At 41.5% G+C, this 14,535-nt stretch overlaps 1 protein-coding gene across 7 annotated transcripts in view; it reads left to right on the top strand.

The window, feature by feature from the left end:
• Positions 1–14,535, top strand: part of NKTR (natural killer cell triggering receptor) — a 58,676-nt gene extending 44,141 nt beyond the window's left edge. Inside the window, exons 11-17 of one of the 7 annotated variants that reach the window (XM_080823232.1) lie at positions 1,292–1,379; positions 2,047–2,192; positions 3,463–6,345; positions 8,679–8,774; positions 9,521–9,577; positions 10,094–10,195; positions 11,682–14,535. In XM_080823232.1, the coding sequence (XP_080679358.1) occupies positions 1,292–1,379; positions 2,047–2,192; positions 3,463–6,345; positions 8,679–8,774; positions 9,521–9,577; positions 10,094–10,195; positions 11,682–11,769 (3,460 nt within the window). In that variant the 3' untranslated portion in view covers positions 11,770–14,535. Of the gene's footprint in view, positions 1–1,291; positions 1,380–2,046; positions 2,206–3,462; positions 6,346–8,678; positions 8,775–9,520; positions 9,578–10,090; positions 10,196–11,681 lie in introns of those variants that run through there. The other 6 variants (XM_080823231.1, XM_080823233.1, XR_013967936.1 and 3 more) reach the window with 6 other exon arrangements.

Genomic DNA, 14,535 nt, shown 5'->3' with positions numbered 1-14,535 from the left:
AAAAAAATAGGCACAGCATTTGAATAGACATTTCATACAAATGGCCAGTAAACACATGAAAAGGTGCTTAACATCATTAGTCATTAGGGAAATACAAATCAAACCCACAGTGAGATAATACTCACCTGGCAGGATGGCTATAACTTTTGGGTTTTAAAACAAAACCCAAAAAAAACTAGTGTCAGCAAGGATATGGAGAAATTGGAATCCTTATACATTGGTGGCAGGAGTCTAAAATTATTCAGACGTTGTGGAAAATAGTTTGGTTGTTCCTCAGAAAGTTAAACATAGATTTAACCATGTAACCATGCAATTCCATGGCTAGGTATATATTCAAAAGAATTGAAAATAGAAAATCAGATACTTGTATGTCAGTGCTCATTGCAGTATATTCACAGTAGCAAAAAGAAAGCAATCCCAAGTCACCAGCAGATGGTTGGATAAACAAAATGTGTTGTGTACATACAATGGAATGTTATTTGGCCATAAATGAGAGATTACCAGAGGCTGAGAGAGTTTGGGGGGGTGGCGAGGTATTCTTAATGGGGGGGGGGGGTTGGGGTCTGGGTTAGTGAAAAAGTTTAAGAAAGATAGTAGTATGGTTGCACAACATCAGTGTAATAAATTAATACACTGAACTGTACACTTAAAATTAGCTAAAATGGCCAGTATTGTATTATACATGTTTGACTCAATTATGTTTAAAATGCTTCCTAACGTAGTGTCTGCCACATAGTAAGTACTCAGTAAGAGCTATCCATCATGCTGGTAACAGGGAAAAACTTGAGGTATGAAGACTTCTCACTCATGGGGAACGATAGCTGCCACCAAGTCTATAGTCTTAGAATTACCATAAGGCAGCAGATTCAGAGCACTGAAGGAGGGGCAGCTTATTGTAGAGTGGGGGGAAACAAATGAATTATTAAAAACATAAAATAAAGTTTTTAAAACAATTTAAGTATCAGAGTCAGAAATATCTTAGGATTCCATTAGAACATCACTTAGAGACTGATAAAAAGGGATTTTGTTTAAAAGTAGTACTATGCTTAAAAAGATGCACAGTATCGTACCTACATTTCTACCCAGTGTGGTTACCTTTTTTTTTTTTTTTTTTTTAAGGTTTGGCATTTAAAGAGTGCCTAGAAAATCAGGTTACTTAGAGTGTCTCATTCTACAGAAGTGTTGGATCTAAATGAAATGACTGTTATTATAGGAGCACAAATTCTGCATTTAAATATCGAGAAAACTGCTTAGCATTTGCTTATTTTTACTTTTCAATCTTCTTTTCCAGGAAGATTCCTGATGTTACGCCCATTGTAAGTGATCAGAAACCATCTGTATCAAAATCTGGACGGAAGATTAAAGGAAGGGGCACAATTGTATGTGTGTTAAGACTTTTCTTTTTTTCAAATTACTATCTAAGTAAGCAGTATTGGCAGAATCCTAGCTTTAATTTTAGATATAGTCCAAGATCTGTTGAAGGAGCTAGTTGTATTCTCCATAGGTATATGAGGGTATTGCTATTAGATTAAAGTTTATTGCTCATTTTAATTATGAAATGACATGTGAAACAGTGAGTGTGTTGAGAAATCTTAGTATGTTGAATAATCTAGGCTAATGAATGTAACCCTTAGGACTTCAAAGGAAAAAAATCCCATTTCTTTCTCTTTTCTTTGCCCCCCCACCTTTTTAAAAGATTTTATTTATTCATTTGAGAGAGAGAGCACAATCAGGGAGAGGGGCAGAGGGAGAAGGAGAAACAGACTCCGGCTGAGCTGGGAGCCTGACATGGAGCTCAATCCCAGGACCTAGAGATCATGACCTGAACCAAAGGCAGACGCTCAATCATCTGAGCCGCCCAGGCGCCCCAATCCCATGTCTTTTAGTGTCTTATGTTTGATATAACTTCATATCATCCTTTTGTACTTTAATCATTATTGCTTTTGAATGGCATCTGGAATTGGGTCTTATACCTAACTCTCTCCTATAGCACACTATAATTGAGCAGTATTTTAAAAACAGTTATTCCTGTCTTTGTTTTTGAAGCGCTATCACACTCCTCCAAGGTCAAGATCATGTTCTGAATCAGACGATGATGATAGCAGTGAAACTCCTCCTCACTGGAAAGAAGAAATGCAGAGATTAAGAGCATACAGACCACCTAGTGGAGAAAAATGGAGTAAAGGAGATAAGTAAGAGCTTTGAGTATGAGCAAAATCCTGTGTCTACTATATTTTAAGTGTTAAGAGGCCAGAGACTGACTTCTGGACTTTTCATTAAAAGTTCAACTGTGACCAAAGAGAATTCCCATTTGGGAATACTTGGCAGGAAGACCGCTATTAAGTAGGAGGGCTCATTGGCTTCAGGGTGCTTTTAAATCAAAATTTGGTCTTCCCTCACAAAACTATAAAACCACTGAATCTCTCAGAGATATCTTGTACAATTTTAGAAATAATCAGGGCTTAACAATCATATAGCAGATTCTTTTCCTAGCCAGGTCTCTTAGACACTGATGAATGAATTGGCAGGTAGGAAAATTGTACCTAACATGTGCATTAACTTCTGACCCCACAGACTGTTGGTTCTTCAGAAGTGTACCCTTCTCATAACCCTCAGTAACGCCCCCCAGCGTTACTGTTGTAGAAATGGGGCTGGCTCCAGAATAGTTAGTGAAAAATACACCAGTGGGACCCTCTGTAATTGTTCCTGGTAGTAGCCTTCTCTTCTCTGTGGGTGTCCAGGGGAATGGTTAGATGTCGTTAAGAGGGAATGTGTCTGCTCTGTGAGAGTGGTTTAGACACAGTGGTATAGAGAACTCTTAATTTTGAGCCCTGACATTAACCCATTACCACTAAGATTGTAAAGCCTGCATCTATTTTCATGAACTTTTCCCTCAATTTCTGTAGGAAGTAATTTAACTAAAACCTTAAGAGAAAGTCTTGATTACCTCTGTGAAGCTGAAATAAAAGAATAGCCATGCTAGCTTCTTAAGAGGCTTCCTCTTTAGAATTCAGTCAGCTGTCCCATATCTGGAGGGACTCAACAGATTGGGAACTTGATTTGACCCTCCCTCAGAAATTGTTCCAGGAGGCAGAGGGTCATGAACATCCTAACCAAGGAACTCAGTATGTCAGCAGTGTTCTCGGTGATGAATTGGTTTGGTTTGGTTCAAAACTGTTTTCCTGTCAAATTTTGAAGTCTTTTGCTTAATTAAAAAAATACTTTTATAAGTGAATCTGTCAGTAGTTGTCAGTATGTATCTCTAAAATTAAGAGGTTCAGATGAGGCCTATCACCCTTTGATGTATCCTTCTACGTGTGCTTAAAGTGTTGATGGAGTCAGTACTTTGTTCTTAACTAGGCTTTTGTCAAGCATTTGTATTGACAACAAATGTGTTTTAAACTTAAAGCATAGAAAACATGCTTATAAATAATTGCGTGCATATTGTATCCTTTTCAATAGATTAAGTGACCCCTGTTCAAGCCGATGGGATGAGAGAAGCTTGTCCCAGAGATCCAGATCATGGTCCTATAATGGATATTATTCAGACCTTAGTACAGCAAGACACTCTGACAGTCACCATAAAAAACGCAGGAAAGAGAAAAAGGTTAAACATAAAAAGAAAGCTAAAAAGCAGAAACATTGCAGAAGACACAAGCAGACTAAGAAGAGAAGGATTATTGTACCATCAGACATAGAATCCTCAAAATCTTCCACCCGACGAATGAAATCCTCTTGTGATAGAGAAAGGAGATCTCGTTCTTCCTCATTATCATCTCATCACTCATCAAAAAGGGGCTGGTCTAAATCTGATAAAGATGACCAGAGCTCTTCAACCCATTCCAGCAGAGACTCCTACAGATCTAAATCTCACTCACAGTCTTATTCTAGAGGAAGCTCAAGATCAAGGACTCCGTCAAAATCCTCATCACATTCTCGAAGTAGATCAAAGTCCAGATCTACTTCCAAGTCAGGGCATCAAAGGACAGCATCAAAATCACCAAGACGAACAACCTCTCAGATAAGTGAAAATAAACCAGTTAAAACGGAACCTTTACGAGCAACAGTGCCACAAAATGAAAACGTTGTAGTACAACCAGTGGTGGCAGAAAATATTCCTGTAATACCATTGAGTGACAGTCCCCCTCCTTCAAGGTGGAAGCCTGGACAGAAGCCCTGGAAGCCCTCTTATGAGCGAATTCAGGAAATGAAAGCTAAAACAACCCATTTGCTGCCCCTCCAGAGCACTTACAGTTTAGCAAATATCAAAGAGACTGGAAGTTCATCATCCTACCATAAAAGAGAAAAAAATTCAGAAAGTGATCGGAGTGCTTATTCAAAATACAGTGATAGAAGTTCGGAAAGCTCACCAAGGTCAAGGAGCAGATCTTCTAGGAGTAGATCTTATTCCAGATCATACACAAGGTCACGAAGTCTAGCTAGTTCACATTCAAGATCTAGGTCTGCCTCATCTAGATCTCATTCACGAAATAAATACAGTGATCGTTCACAGTGTAGTAGATCTTCATCATACTCTTCTGTTAGCAGTGATGATGGAAGACGAGCCAAGAGAAAATTCAGATCCAGTGGGAAAAAAAAGAACACCTCAAATAAGAGGCACAGCAGCAGCTCTGAGAAGAGACTTCGCAATAAATATGTGAAAAGCAGGGACAAGTGTTCGAGTCAGAGAAAGTACAGTGAAAGCCGGTCGTCTTTAGATTATTCTTCAGACAGTGAACGGTCAAGTATTCAGGTTACACAGTCAGCCCAGGAAAAAGAGAGGCGGGTCCAAATGGAAATGCACAGTAAGCAAGAGAAAAACAGAGATAAAGAGAAATCCAAGCCTGAACAGGAATGCCCTCGTTCAAAGAAAAGGGCCTCGAAGGACAATCTTTCTGATCACCTGAGAAATGGCAGTAAGCCCAAAAGGAAGAATTATGCTGGGAGTAAATGGGACTCTGAGTCAAACTCTGAACGAGATGTAACTAAAAACAGTCAGAATATTTCCCGGCCATCTTCTGATAAGGAGGAAGGTGAAGCTACATCAGATTCTGAGTCAGAGTTTGGTGAAATTCACAGCAAAGCCAAACCCCCAACGAAATCTTCAGCAGGTTCCTCGCTGCCTGATGGTAATGGTGCTTGGAAATCAAGTAAGCAGCGGTCTTCAACCTCTGATTCTGATGGGTCCTATTCCAATTCAGAAAACACTAGAAGAAAGGCACGGAAGCATAAACACGGGTCAAAAGAAAATCTTAAACGGGAACAGACCAAAAAAGCAAAGGAGAAATTAAAAGGGAAAAAAGACAAAAAGCACAAGGCTCCAAAACGAAAACAGGCGTTTCACTGGCAGCCTCCACTAGAATTTGGTGAGGAGGAGGAGGAGGAGATGAGTGAAAAACAAGTTACTCAGGAGCCAAAAGAGAAAAAACAAGTTTCTGAAAATAGTGAAACCATGAAAGAAAATACTCCACACACTGAGAAGTCCTGCAAAGAGGGCAGCCTCTCAGGTAAATGTAATCCAGTCATGACTTCATCAGATACCGATCAGCCTCCTAAAGAGGATGGCAAACTCGGCGCTTCTCCCCCAGATTTCAGTCCTGAGGAGCTTGCTGCTTCTCCCTCCAGCATTCAGCATGTTGCAGAAGGTGTCCCTGGTGGACTGGAGGATATCCTGCAGACAGATGACAACATGGACATCTGTACTCCTGACAGGAGCTCCCCGGCCAAGGAGGCATCCCCTCTGGGACATTCAAGGCTGGCTGCCCCAGACGTAAACATTGTTCTAAAACAGGATGTGCACACGGAGCCTCCTGAGACAGAGGAGGTAAAACAGGAAAGCAGCACGTCGGAAAGCAAAACGATGGGGGACGTGGGGAAACGGGACAACAGCCCTGCTAGCCTGGCCTGCGCTGTCGAAAGCACTGTGAAGAGAGAGGGGGCTGAGAAGAGCCAGCTCGGTGTCCCGGATAACAAGTGGAAGCCCCTGCAAGGGGTGGGGAACCTGCCGGCCCCGGTGACCCCCACATCCAGCGCCGTGGAGGTGAAGGCGCTGACTGCGGCCCCTGAGATGAAGCCGCAAGGTTTGAGGATAGAAATTAAAAGCAAAAATAAAGTTCGGCCTGGGTCTCTCTTTGATGAGGTAAGAAAGACGGCACGCTTAAACCGGAGGCCAAGGAATCAGGAGAGTTCAAGTGAGGAGCAGACACCTAGTCGGGATGGGGATAGCCAGTCCAGGAGTCTGAGCAGATCTCGAAGTAAATCGGAAACCAAATCAAGACACAGAACAAGGTCTGTCTCCTACAGTCACTCAAGAAGTCGATCGCGAAGTTCCACATCATCCTATCGGTGAGCAATGTAGTCCCCTCCCCCGCAAGAGTCTGTTACTGTTTAACTTGGAAGAACATCAGAATTAGAGACAAGATCACTATTTCCAAATATCTGGAAGGGAGTAAGGGGAAGTCCTGTGCTGTGTGACTGAGAGAGCCAGTTGAGGACATAGGAAGTGGGGGTTTTAGGTGAAGAAATTTGGGCTCAGTGTCAAAAACTATTGCTTGTTAATTAAAGCTCTCTGGCAGTAGACATGAATTTCCATGATAGTTGGCAAGTCTGTCTCTAATGGCGTGACACTGCTTTCCCACCTTTCGGTGATGCCTTAGAAGGAAATCCTGAATTTACAGAATTATGTAGGATTGAGAGATCATTAATATAACTCTCCATTTTACACAAGTGGAAGCTGGGGGCCACAGAGGCCAAGTTAACCTGCCCAAGACCTGCATCTGTTTAATCTTTATTTAGGGGTTAGCGGGGAGGAACATGGTATAAACCATCATCTTTATATTGATTTATTTTGGTTCAAAGTTGGGTCTAACTTTTGTCATCAGCATAGACTGGATGGTGCAGAGAATGAGAATTTTTACAAACTAAAAAAAATGAGTGATGTGATATGTTAATAAGTGATCTGTATTCCTTTTTTTTCCTTGTAAATATTTCATGGTTTTACCTATCTCTTAATTGCTCATATCCCTTAGTATACTGTGCTTGCTTTTCATCACTTGAGCCTAAAGTACAGTTAAGAATCTTTGAAATTTCCCCTTCCTATTTATCTTCCCTTTCTCACCCAGATTTCTTTAAAAATAGGAACCAACACTTGCCATCTGTAGTAACTGTCTCCCATTTACTCCTGTCTCCCATTTACTCTTTAGCTGCTTGTAGTCTGTCTGCTGCACCTTCCCTCCCCTGCCTCTTCCTAAAAGGGCAGGTACCTCATATAAGTGCCAGGGCATGTTTTCAGTCCTTTTGGTCCTTCTGGAATCTGCTGCTAGCTCTCCTCGTCCCTCTCAGACCATTCCATGCTTATGTTGCGGGCTCTTCTCCATCCTCCTACCCTGACTCCCAGCTGGCCCAGAGAACTGGGGAATCCTGGCCTGTTCTCTCTAGGTTCATATTCCTAGATGCAGGCACTATTGAGCGACTCTAGCCCCCCTGTCTGCTTAACATCTGCCTTCCGTTCGTGCTTTTGACAGTTCTGAACTGCTGGCCACTCTCATTTAGCTTCCTGCTGCTGCCTTTGGGGTGGGTGGCATTTGGCTTGATAAATGAAGACAGGGTTAGAAAGCCTGAGGAGTTTGCTCTAAGTTATGCTGTGAATGGGTAGTAGACCAGCAGCTAACCTTGCCTCCCCTACTAGGCTGTGAATTCACTTCAGTCTGGGACCATTTTCTACTCATCTTTTGGTTACCTCACAGAATCTGCTCTATAATTATCGAGTAACTGACTAGACTCTGAGAACATAATGTGTTCATTCTCTTGCAGATAAACTGGAAGTAGATCATGTCTTCTAAAACATAAGTACATAGTGAATAAAATAAAACCTATGAAGATATTTCATAAGTAGCCTAGACATAGGGATATGGTTCTCTCCTAAACAACAGGTGGAAAGTTGGAGGAGAAGGGTGGGGAGCCAAGGGAATGCAGAGGGGCAGAATTGTACTTTAACTTAAGTTCCTTGTTTTATTAAATATTAAATAGATTGGAAAAAAATGATTAGGTATAAATAATTTAAAATGTCATCTAGATTTTAAAAAATAGAGCTTTGACATCCTGATTATGTTCCTACCCAATGCCACTCTACATTCTCTTCTCTCCTAGAATTAAACATTATTGTAAATTTTTGTTGTAGTTTTGTTGTTCTTTAGTTTTGCCACAAGTATTTCTATTTGTATAGTGTTTTTGCATATCTTTCAACAGAATCTTTACAGATATACATACCTACATACGTGTTCAAGCTATGCATTTTTCACTGAATATTATGTTCCAAGAGATGTTGATGTATGTAGCTGTACTTCATTCATTTTGCTATGTGAGAATATTTTACTGCATATCTGTGCTTCTCCCTTCCCCCATTCTATATTTAATGGAGCTTTGCATTATTTCTTCTTCTGGTCTTACAAATAGGGCTCCAATGAATATACCTTTACTAGCCTTTTCTGGTTTATTTGATTCTCTTCAATTTAAACCCTCATTAGCTGTCACTTTCAAACCCACTGTGAAGAGTTTGTGAATGACCTTTCCTTTTGTTGTGTTCTCCCCTTCCAGTCCTACTAGGATTCATTTGAACAGCATGGTTCTATTTTTTATATATATTTTTTATAATTCTATTTTTTCACTTTTAACTGTAGATCAAGAAGCTATTCCAGAAGTCGCAGCAGAGGATGGTACAGCAGAGGCCGCACAAGAAGCCAGAGCAGTTCCTACCGCAGTTACAAAAGTCACAGGTGAGTGTGGGAACCCCGCCCTACCATGGTCTGCATCCTGTCTGCTTTTCAAGGCCTGCACTGGCAGAGTGGGGGAGCTGTTGAGAAGGATCCTGTCATTGCTAAATACCAGACAGGCCTATTGTCTCGTCTAGTTGTTTCTTTCTAGGAACTGTCAAGAGTCTCACTGGCTATCCTCAGGATGTGATCTTATCAGAGTGAGGAAAGAGAAGCAGCAGAAATCTTTTTTACAAAGGCCCTGCCCATTTTCTCCCTCCTTCCTACTCCAGTATATCTTCCTTGACCTCCGTTCACATCTGTAGTCACCTCTTAGCTTGGGTTAGGGATTGGGATAGGAGGACTGATTTGTTAATAGGGGGCCACAGAATGGAGCGTGTTGGGGGGGGTGACCCAGGTTTGTATTTCTCCCAGCTTCCTCAGACCCTCTCTTGCCTCTCAGATATGTTCTACTGTTGCAGCTTCATTTTACCTATTGGTGTCTGACCTGTGCAAACTTCCCCTGCCTGCCCAGTTAGAACCTCCCCAGTGACTTTGGTTATGTGCACCTCATAGAAGAATCAAAGTTAATCAGAATGAAATCCAACATGCTTTTAAAAAATCCAACATACTTTTGATAAAGAAATGAAATAAATACAGCTACTGGATTTCATTGTGTTTTTTTTCCTTGATGGCAAATAAGTGTCTCAATTTTTGATATAACGTGTCCTGACCCACAAAATGATTGTCCCTCATGTGATTCCTATCAGGACATCCAGCAGGAGCAGATCCAGGAGCAGCTCGTACGACCCCCACAGTCGGTCCAGGTACAGACGGGGTGGGGAACCACCTATGGGGGCAGAATTGAAAAGCTGAATTTCATAAAACCCTTCATTCCCTTTTAAAAAGTATTGTAGTCTGTTGAAAAATTGAAACACAAGTATTTGTTTCATGAAATCATCTCTATCTACATGAGGCTTTTTTGGATAGCTGTTGGCCCATCATACTCTAGTGTCAAAGTGACAATCGATGTCCAGTTGTAGTGGCAGGTATTGATTGAATATAATGGCCTAAGAAGATCCACCAGATTCAGTTGGACTAAATCCGTGTGTTAACTTTGTGATATTTTTCAATGCAGAAAAGAAATGAACATTTTTCTGTTGCATGTGGTAAGCCTCACTGGGGCTTGTTAAATGTCTCCAGTACTTGCTGTGCAGATGTGTCCTCCCACAGTCATATAGTGCCCATGTTCTCAGAGAACACTGAGGAGATCATAAAAAGAAATGGAAGCCTGTGAGTATTTGAATGGGGAAGTTAAGTGTGTGTTGTTGCTGTTGAAGCAGGTCCTACACTTACGACAGCTACTACAGCAGGAGTCGGAGTCGGAGCCGGAGCCAGAGGAGTGACAGTTACCACCGAGGCAGAAGTTACAACAGGCGATCCAGGTGGGTCTCTCTCCTTCAGGGCACTGCAAGGTACTGTGGGTACTTGGTGTGGGAGGTGACGAACGGCTCGTAGAAGAGAGCATAATCGTCTGAGGTCAGAAATCTTTATTTCTCTTGAATTTTAGCAACCCACAGGAAGTGGCTTTTGTATTAAGGGTTGCTGGTCAAGTTTGTTGGTTATTGTTAATACTTGAATCTAAAATGGATTTTGTAATATTTACATACCCTTGGACACACAGTTTTTTTGGAAGGAGTAAAGAGAGAAGGCCGCCTAGACCATGTCCCACTCCCTTAAATAGGGCCAATTGCTAAAAAGAGCTAAACCAATTTATTAGTTTTTTAAACTTAAAAAAAAAGTATACTAAAATGTCACCATTGGCTTCAACAGCAGGGTTGAGGTGTATAACATCAGTTTTAGTAAAAATATATTTATATAAATTACAGATATTTATAGATACTACATTTTATAGAACTATTTGGGCTGGTACTGCCATAGTCTTTATGGCGACTTTTTGTAATGTCCCTTTCCTGGTCACTTTTGGTCTTACCCTTCCCCTATCCATTGCAGCTATAGCCAGTGATCCTTGTCTAATGTCAGTGTGATGTAGACAGCTCCCTTGTTTGAAACTCTTGAAAGGCTCCCTACTGCCCAGAGGGGCAGGTTCAGGCTCTTCAGCATCACAGAGGCTGGTAGGCCTCTCTACCTACCAGCTCCAGCTGGGGTTTTTCTGTCTTCCCTACTTTAATGTGCTAGAACCTCTCCTTCTGCCTGGAGATACACACGCCTCTTGAGATGGCCAGTTCCCCACCTACCTACCCTATAGGTCTAGGCTGCAACCCACAGCCCCAGGGGGCCATCCTGACTGATAACCCTGAGTTATATCATCCCCGCCTCCCCACGGTGTGGCCTGTTTGTCTTGTCCACTATTCTGTGCGGTCCTTGAGCCCCAGGAAACTATACTTTGTTTTGTCTACTGTATATGTCTCTAGCATCTAGTAAAATGACCTTCTCCTTAAATATTTTTCAAAATAACTGGTGACCGTTGCCAGGTCCTCCAGATGCACTGTCCCAGTGGTCCTGTCCATGCCTGCCCCACCTTTACCCCTCATTGGGGTCCTCATTTTGGTTTCCATATTTTTAATGAATCTCTTCTTGTACCTTTTTTTATCCCTCGCTTCCTCCATCTAATTAAATATCGATACTCATTTTGGGTAACATGGAAAATTATTCTCATTTGCACGAGTGGATTTTAAGTAATTTCCCAAGATGCGATGTTTCATCTTAACCTTGATATTACTGCCATCTGTCATTTAAAACATCTTTGAAAAGTCTGCACTGTTGCTGCTGGCAGGACCCCACTCATCCACCCACTGTGCTATGCCCCATCAGTATTGCTTTCAAGCCACTTGTATCAAAAAAGAAGCTTCAAGAGGAATTCAAAGGGTTGAAGTTAAAAGGTGTCTGTATATTTCTTTTGTTATACAGGAGTTGTAGATCTTATGGCTCTGACAGTGAAAGTGACCGAAGTTACTCTCATCACCGGAGCCCCAGTGAAAGCAGCACATATAGTTGAAAATGTCCCCTTTTTTGATACAAATTATATCTTGTTTGTAAATATCTGGTAACTTAAAAGTTTAAGAAACTTAATGGCAGTCTGTTGTTCTATTTCAATATTAGAAATAAGTTTCAAAAATAGGCACTTCTTAATTGTTATTGTCCATTTACATGTGCACAGAATTTAAAATACAGATATGTCTCCTAAAAATATTTTTATGCCACATTTTACAGTAGCCAACTATGGAAATGAATTTCATTTTCTTGAATCAAGAAGTCATGAAATTTAAGTATAATTTGCAATATTATTTTAGATTGTTTCTTTCCATCTCATGTATTCCTTAGAATACAGATTCTTTTTGCCCGTTTTTCAGGTTTTAGCCTATATGCTGCCAAGCACAGAACTGTGAAGAACTGTTAAAGGTGGCCAAATATTTATATACCACTTACACCGTCTTATACATATGTGCTCTTAAAAACAAACCACCCAGAATTGTTACTGATGGTAGCCAGGAGTCTGAGGCAGTGGCTCTGGAGTTCTTAATTCATTCCTTCCTTCTTGATTGTTCTCAGAGGATCAGGAAAGTGGTCATCATACAGCCCACCATCTATCTGTACTACTCCAGCCTGGTGGGTGAGGTTAGGAAGAATAAATCAGCCTTAACTACAAATACCTGGACTGTCTCTAAGGCCCTAATGTTTTATGTGCTTTGTAATACATACTCTCAGAAGTTTAGATTGTAAAGAACAATTCTGTTCCAGTTCCTGTTTTGGTGCTCGGTACCTTTTGGTGCCTCTTAAAGTATACGTCACATTAGAATCTCCGAGGAGAGAGAAGTGATTTTTTTTTTTTTTTTTTTTTTTAATTCGCTGGTAACCAGGCATGGTTCCTTCTTCTGAGCTGTATTCACTTTAAATATCTGGAGGGTCTCTCTTAAGCTCAGGTGTGGCCTAGGGTCCCCTGGAGCAGGCTGGATTGGCACATAGGGTCATGTGGCCCCTTGGGGCTGCTGCACACAACTGGCACGCGTGCCTCTGGAAGAGCGGATTGACGAATAGACTTCTAAGTACCACCAGAACCTCATTGCCACCATCCTGGAGACATTTTGGGGGGCTTTTAAGTCTTTCAAGTAAGAGGGATCTGCCCCAACAGCAGCTGAACTGTTCTAAGCACCAGCATGTTTTTCCTCTTTCTACTGTGACCCACTCTGACTCAGTGACACTTGCAAGACATGAGTAAGTCCGGGACAACAGGGGAAGAGGGGTACAGGACTGCACAGACGACAACTTTTTCAGCTTTGGGTGGTTCCTCCAAAAATGATTTGACCTGTAAAAACTGGGGTGTGTGTGTGTGTGTGTGTGTGTGTGTGTGTGTTTAATCTTTTGAGTTTTTCCCCCAAGTGTACTTAATCACCTTAGTGCCAGTTTAAGCCAGTTATGCAGAAGAAATTCATATTGGATGTTTGATGTGGAACTCTGCACACTCTACCCAGGCCTTGCTTGGGGTACTTGAGAAGTGGGAAAGAGCCCTCAGTTGGAGGGATCTGACAGCCCTTGATGGGTGGAGGGGTGACCTTGGATATTTTAAAACCATCACCCATAAAAGGTTCATAAACAGGGTTAAATGGTCAGCTGTTTGCCAGGTTGATAGACAAGAATACGTTAGAAAAAAAGGACCCAAGTCAACTAGACCTACTTCCTAGTGAATGCAGAACAATGTGTGATTCATGTGAAGCGTTTTCCAAAAGTTGCCTGTAATACTCCGTGGAAAAAAAAAACTACATTCAGAACTCAAACAGAAATTGCCAAATCTAACTAGGTTAAGAAAAGTTACCCTTGGACAATACTTGTTTTCTCTTGCCATGTAACAAATTACCCCATGCTTAGCAGCTTAGAACGACACCCATTTCTTAGCTCACAGTTCTGTAGCTTGTGAGTCTGGCACAGTATGGCTGGATTCTCTGCTCAGGGTCTCTCTCACGAGGCTGAGATCAAGCGTCAGCAGGGCAGCATTCCTTTATGGAGACTCTTGGGAAGAATCTGCTCCCAAGTTCATTTGGTTCCTTGATGGTTGTCAGCCAGAGGCTTCTCCCTCATCTCCTGAAGGCTGCTCGAGCTCTTCTTGACCATTCCCCTCCATCTTCAAACCCTCAGTGGCCCATTATACTTCCCATTCCTCTGCCTTCCTCATCATTTTAAGGTTCGTGTGATTAGATCAAGCCCACTGATCAAGTCTCCCTATTTTCATGTCAGCTCTGCCATAGAACATAGCATAATCACAGGAATGGCTGCATAGGTGCAGGGTCCTGGGATGGGGGTGGAAGCGGGGGTGCGGATGGGGGCAGGCTGTTCTAGAACCCCACCTAACCCCGACAATAACTGCCCACTGCGGGGAAGTTTCATCCCAAAAAGGTGGGCCCTAGAAGCCTCAATTGTTTCCTCCATGGAAAAGAACAGCCTTCAGCCGCAGCATTCAATTGTGTGTTTACTGAATGAACTACAAAAATAGCTTTTCTGCCTAGAGGGGATTGTTCTGTATTTTAAGTTATTTTTTAATAAAATTTAATTATGTTGTGTATTGTGCTTCTTAATAGAAAATGTATTATTGGACTGTTTTTGTAACGTCTTGTTTACTGCAAATGAAACATGATATAGCTGGTATTGTTCAAAACCTGTAGAAAATACTTTTGTACATATCGGCAATGTCTAATTTGTATACACTTCATTTAAATGTTCCTAAAACTTGAAAGGGGGACCTTGTAGAAATTAAAATATATACTTAGTC

This window comes from Martes martes (assembly GCF_963455335.1).
Source record: "Martes martes genome assembly, chromosome: 1".
Taxonomy (NCBI): domain Eukaryota; kingdom Metazoa; phylum Chordata; class Mammalia; order Carnivora; family Mustelidae; genus Martes; species Martes martes.
The sequence above is the reverse complement of the archived record's forward strand: the minus strand, read 5'-3'. Positions and strand labels throughout refer to the sequence as shown.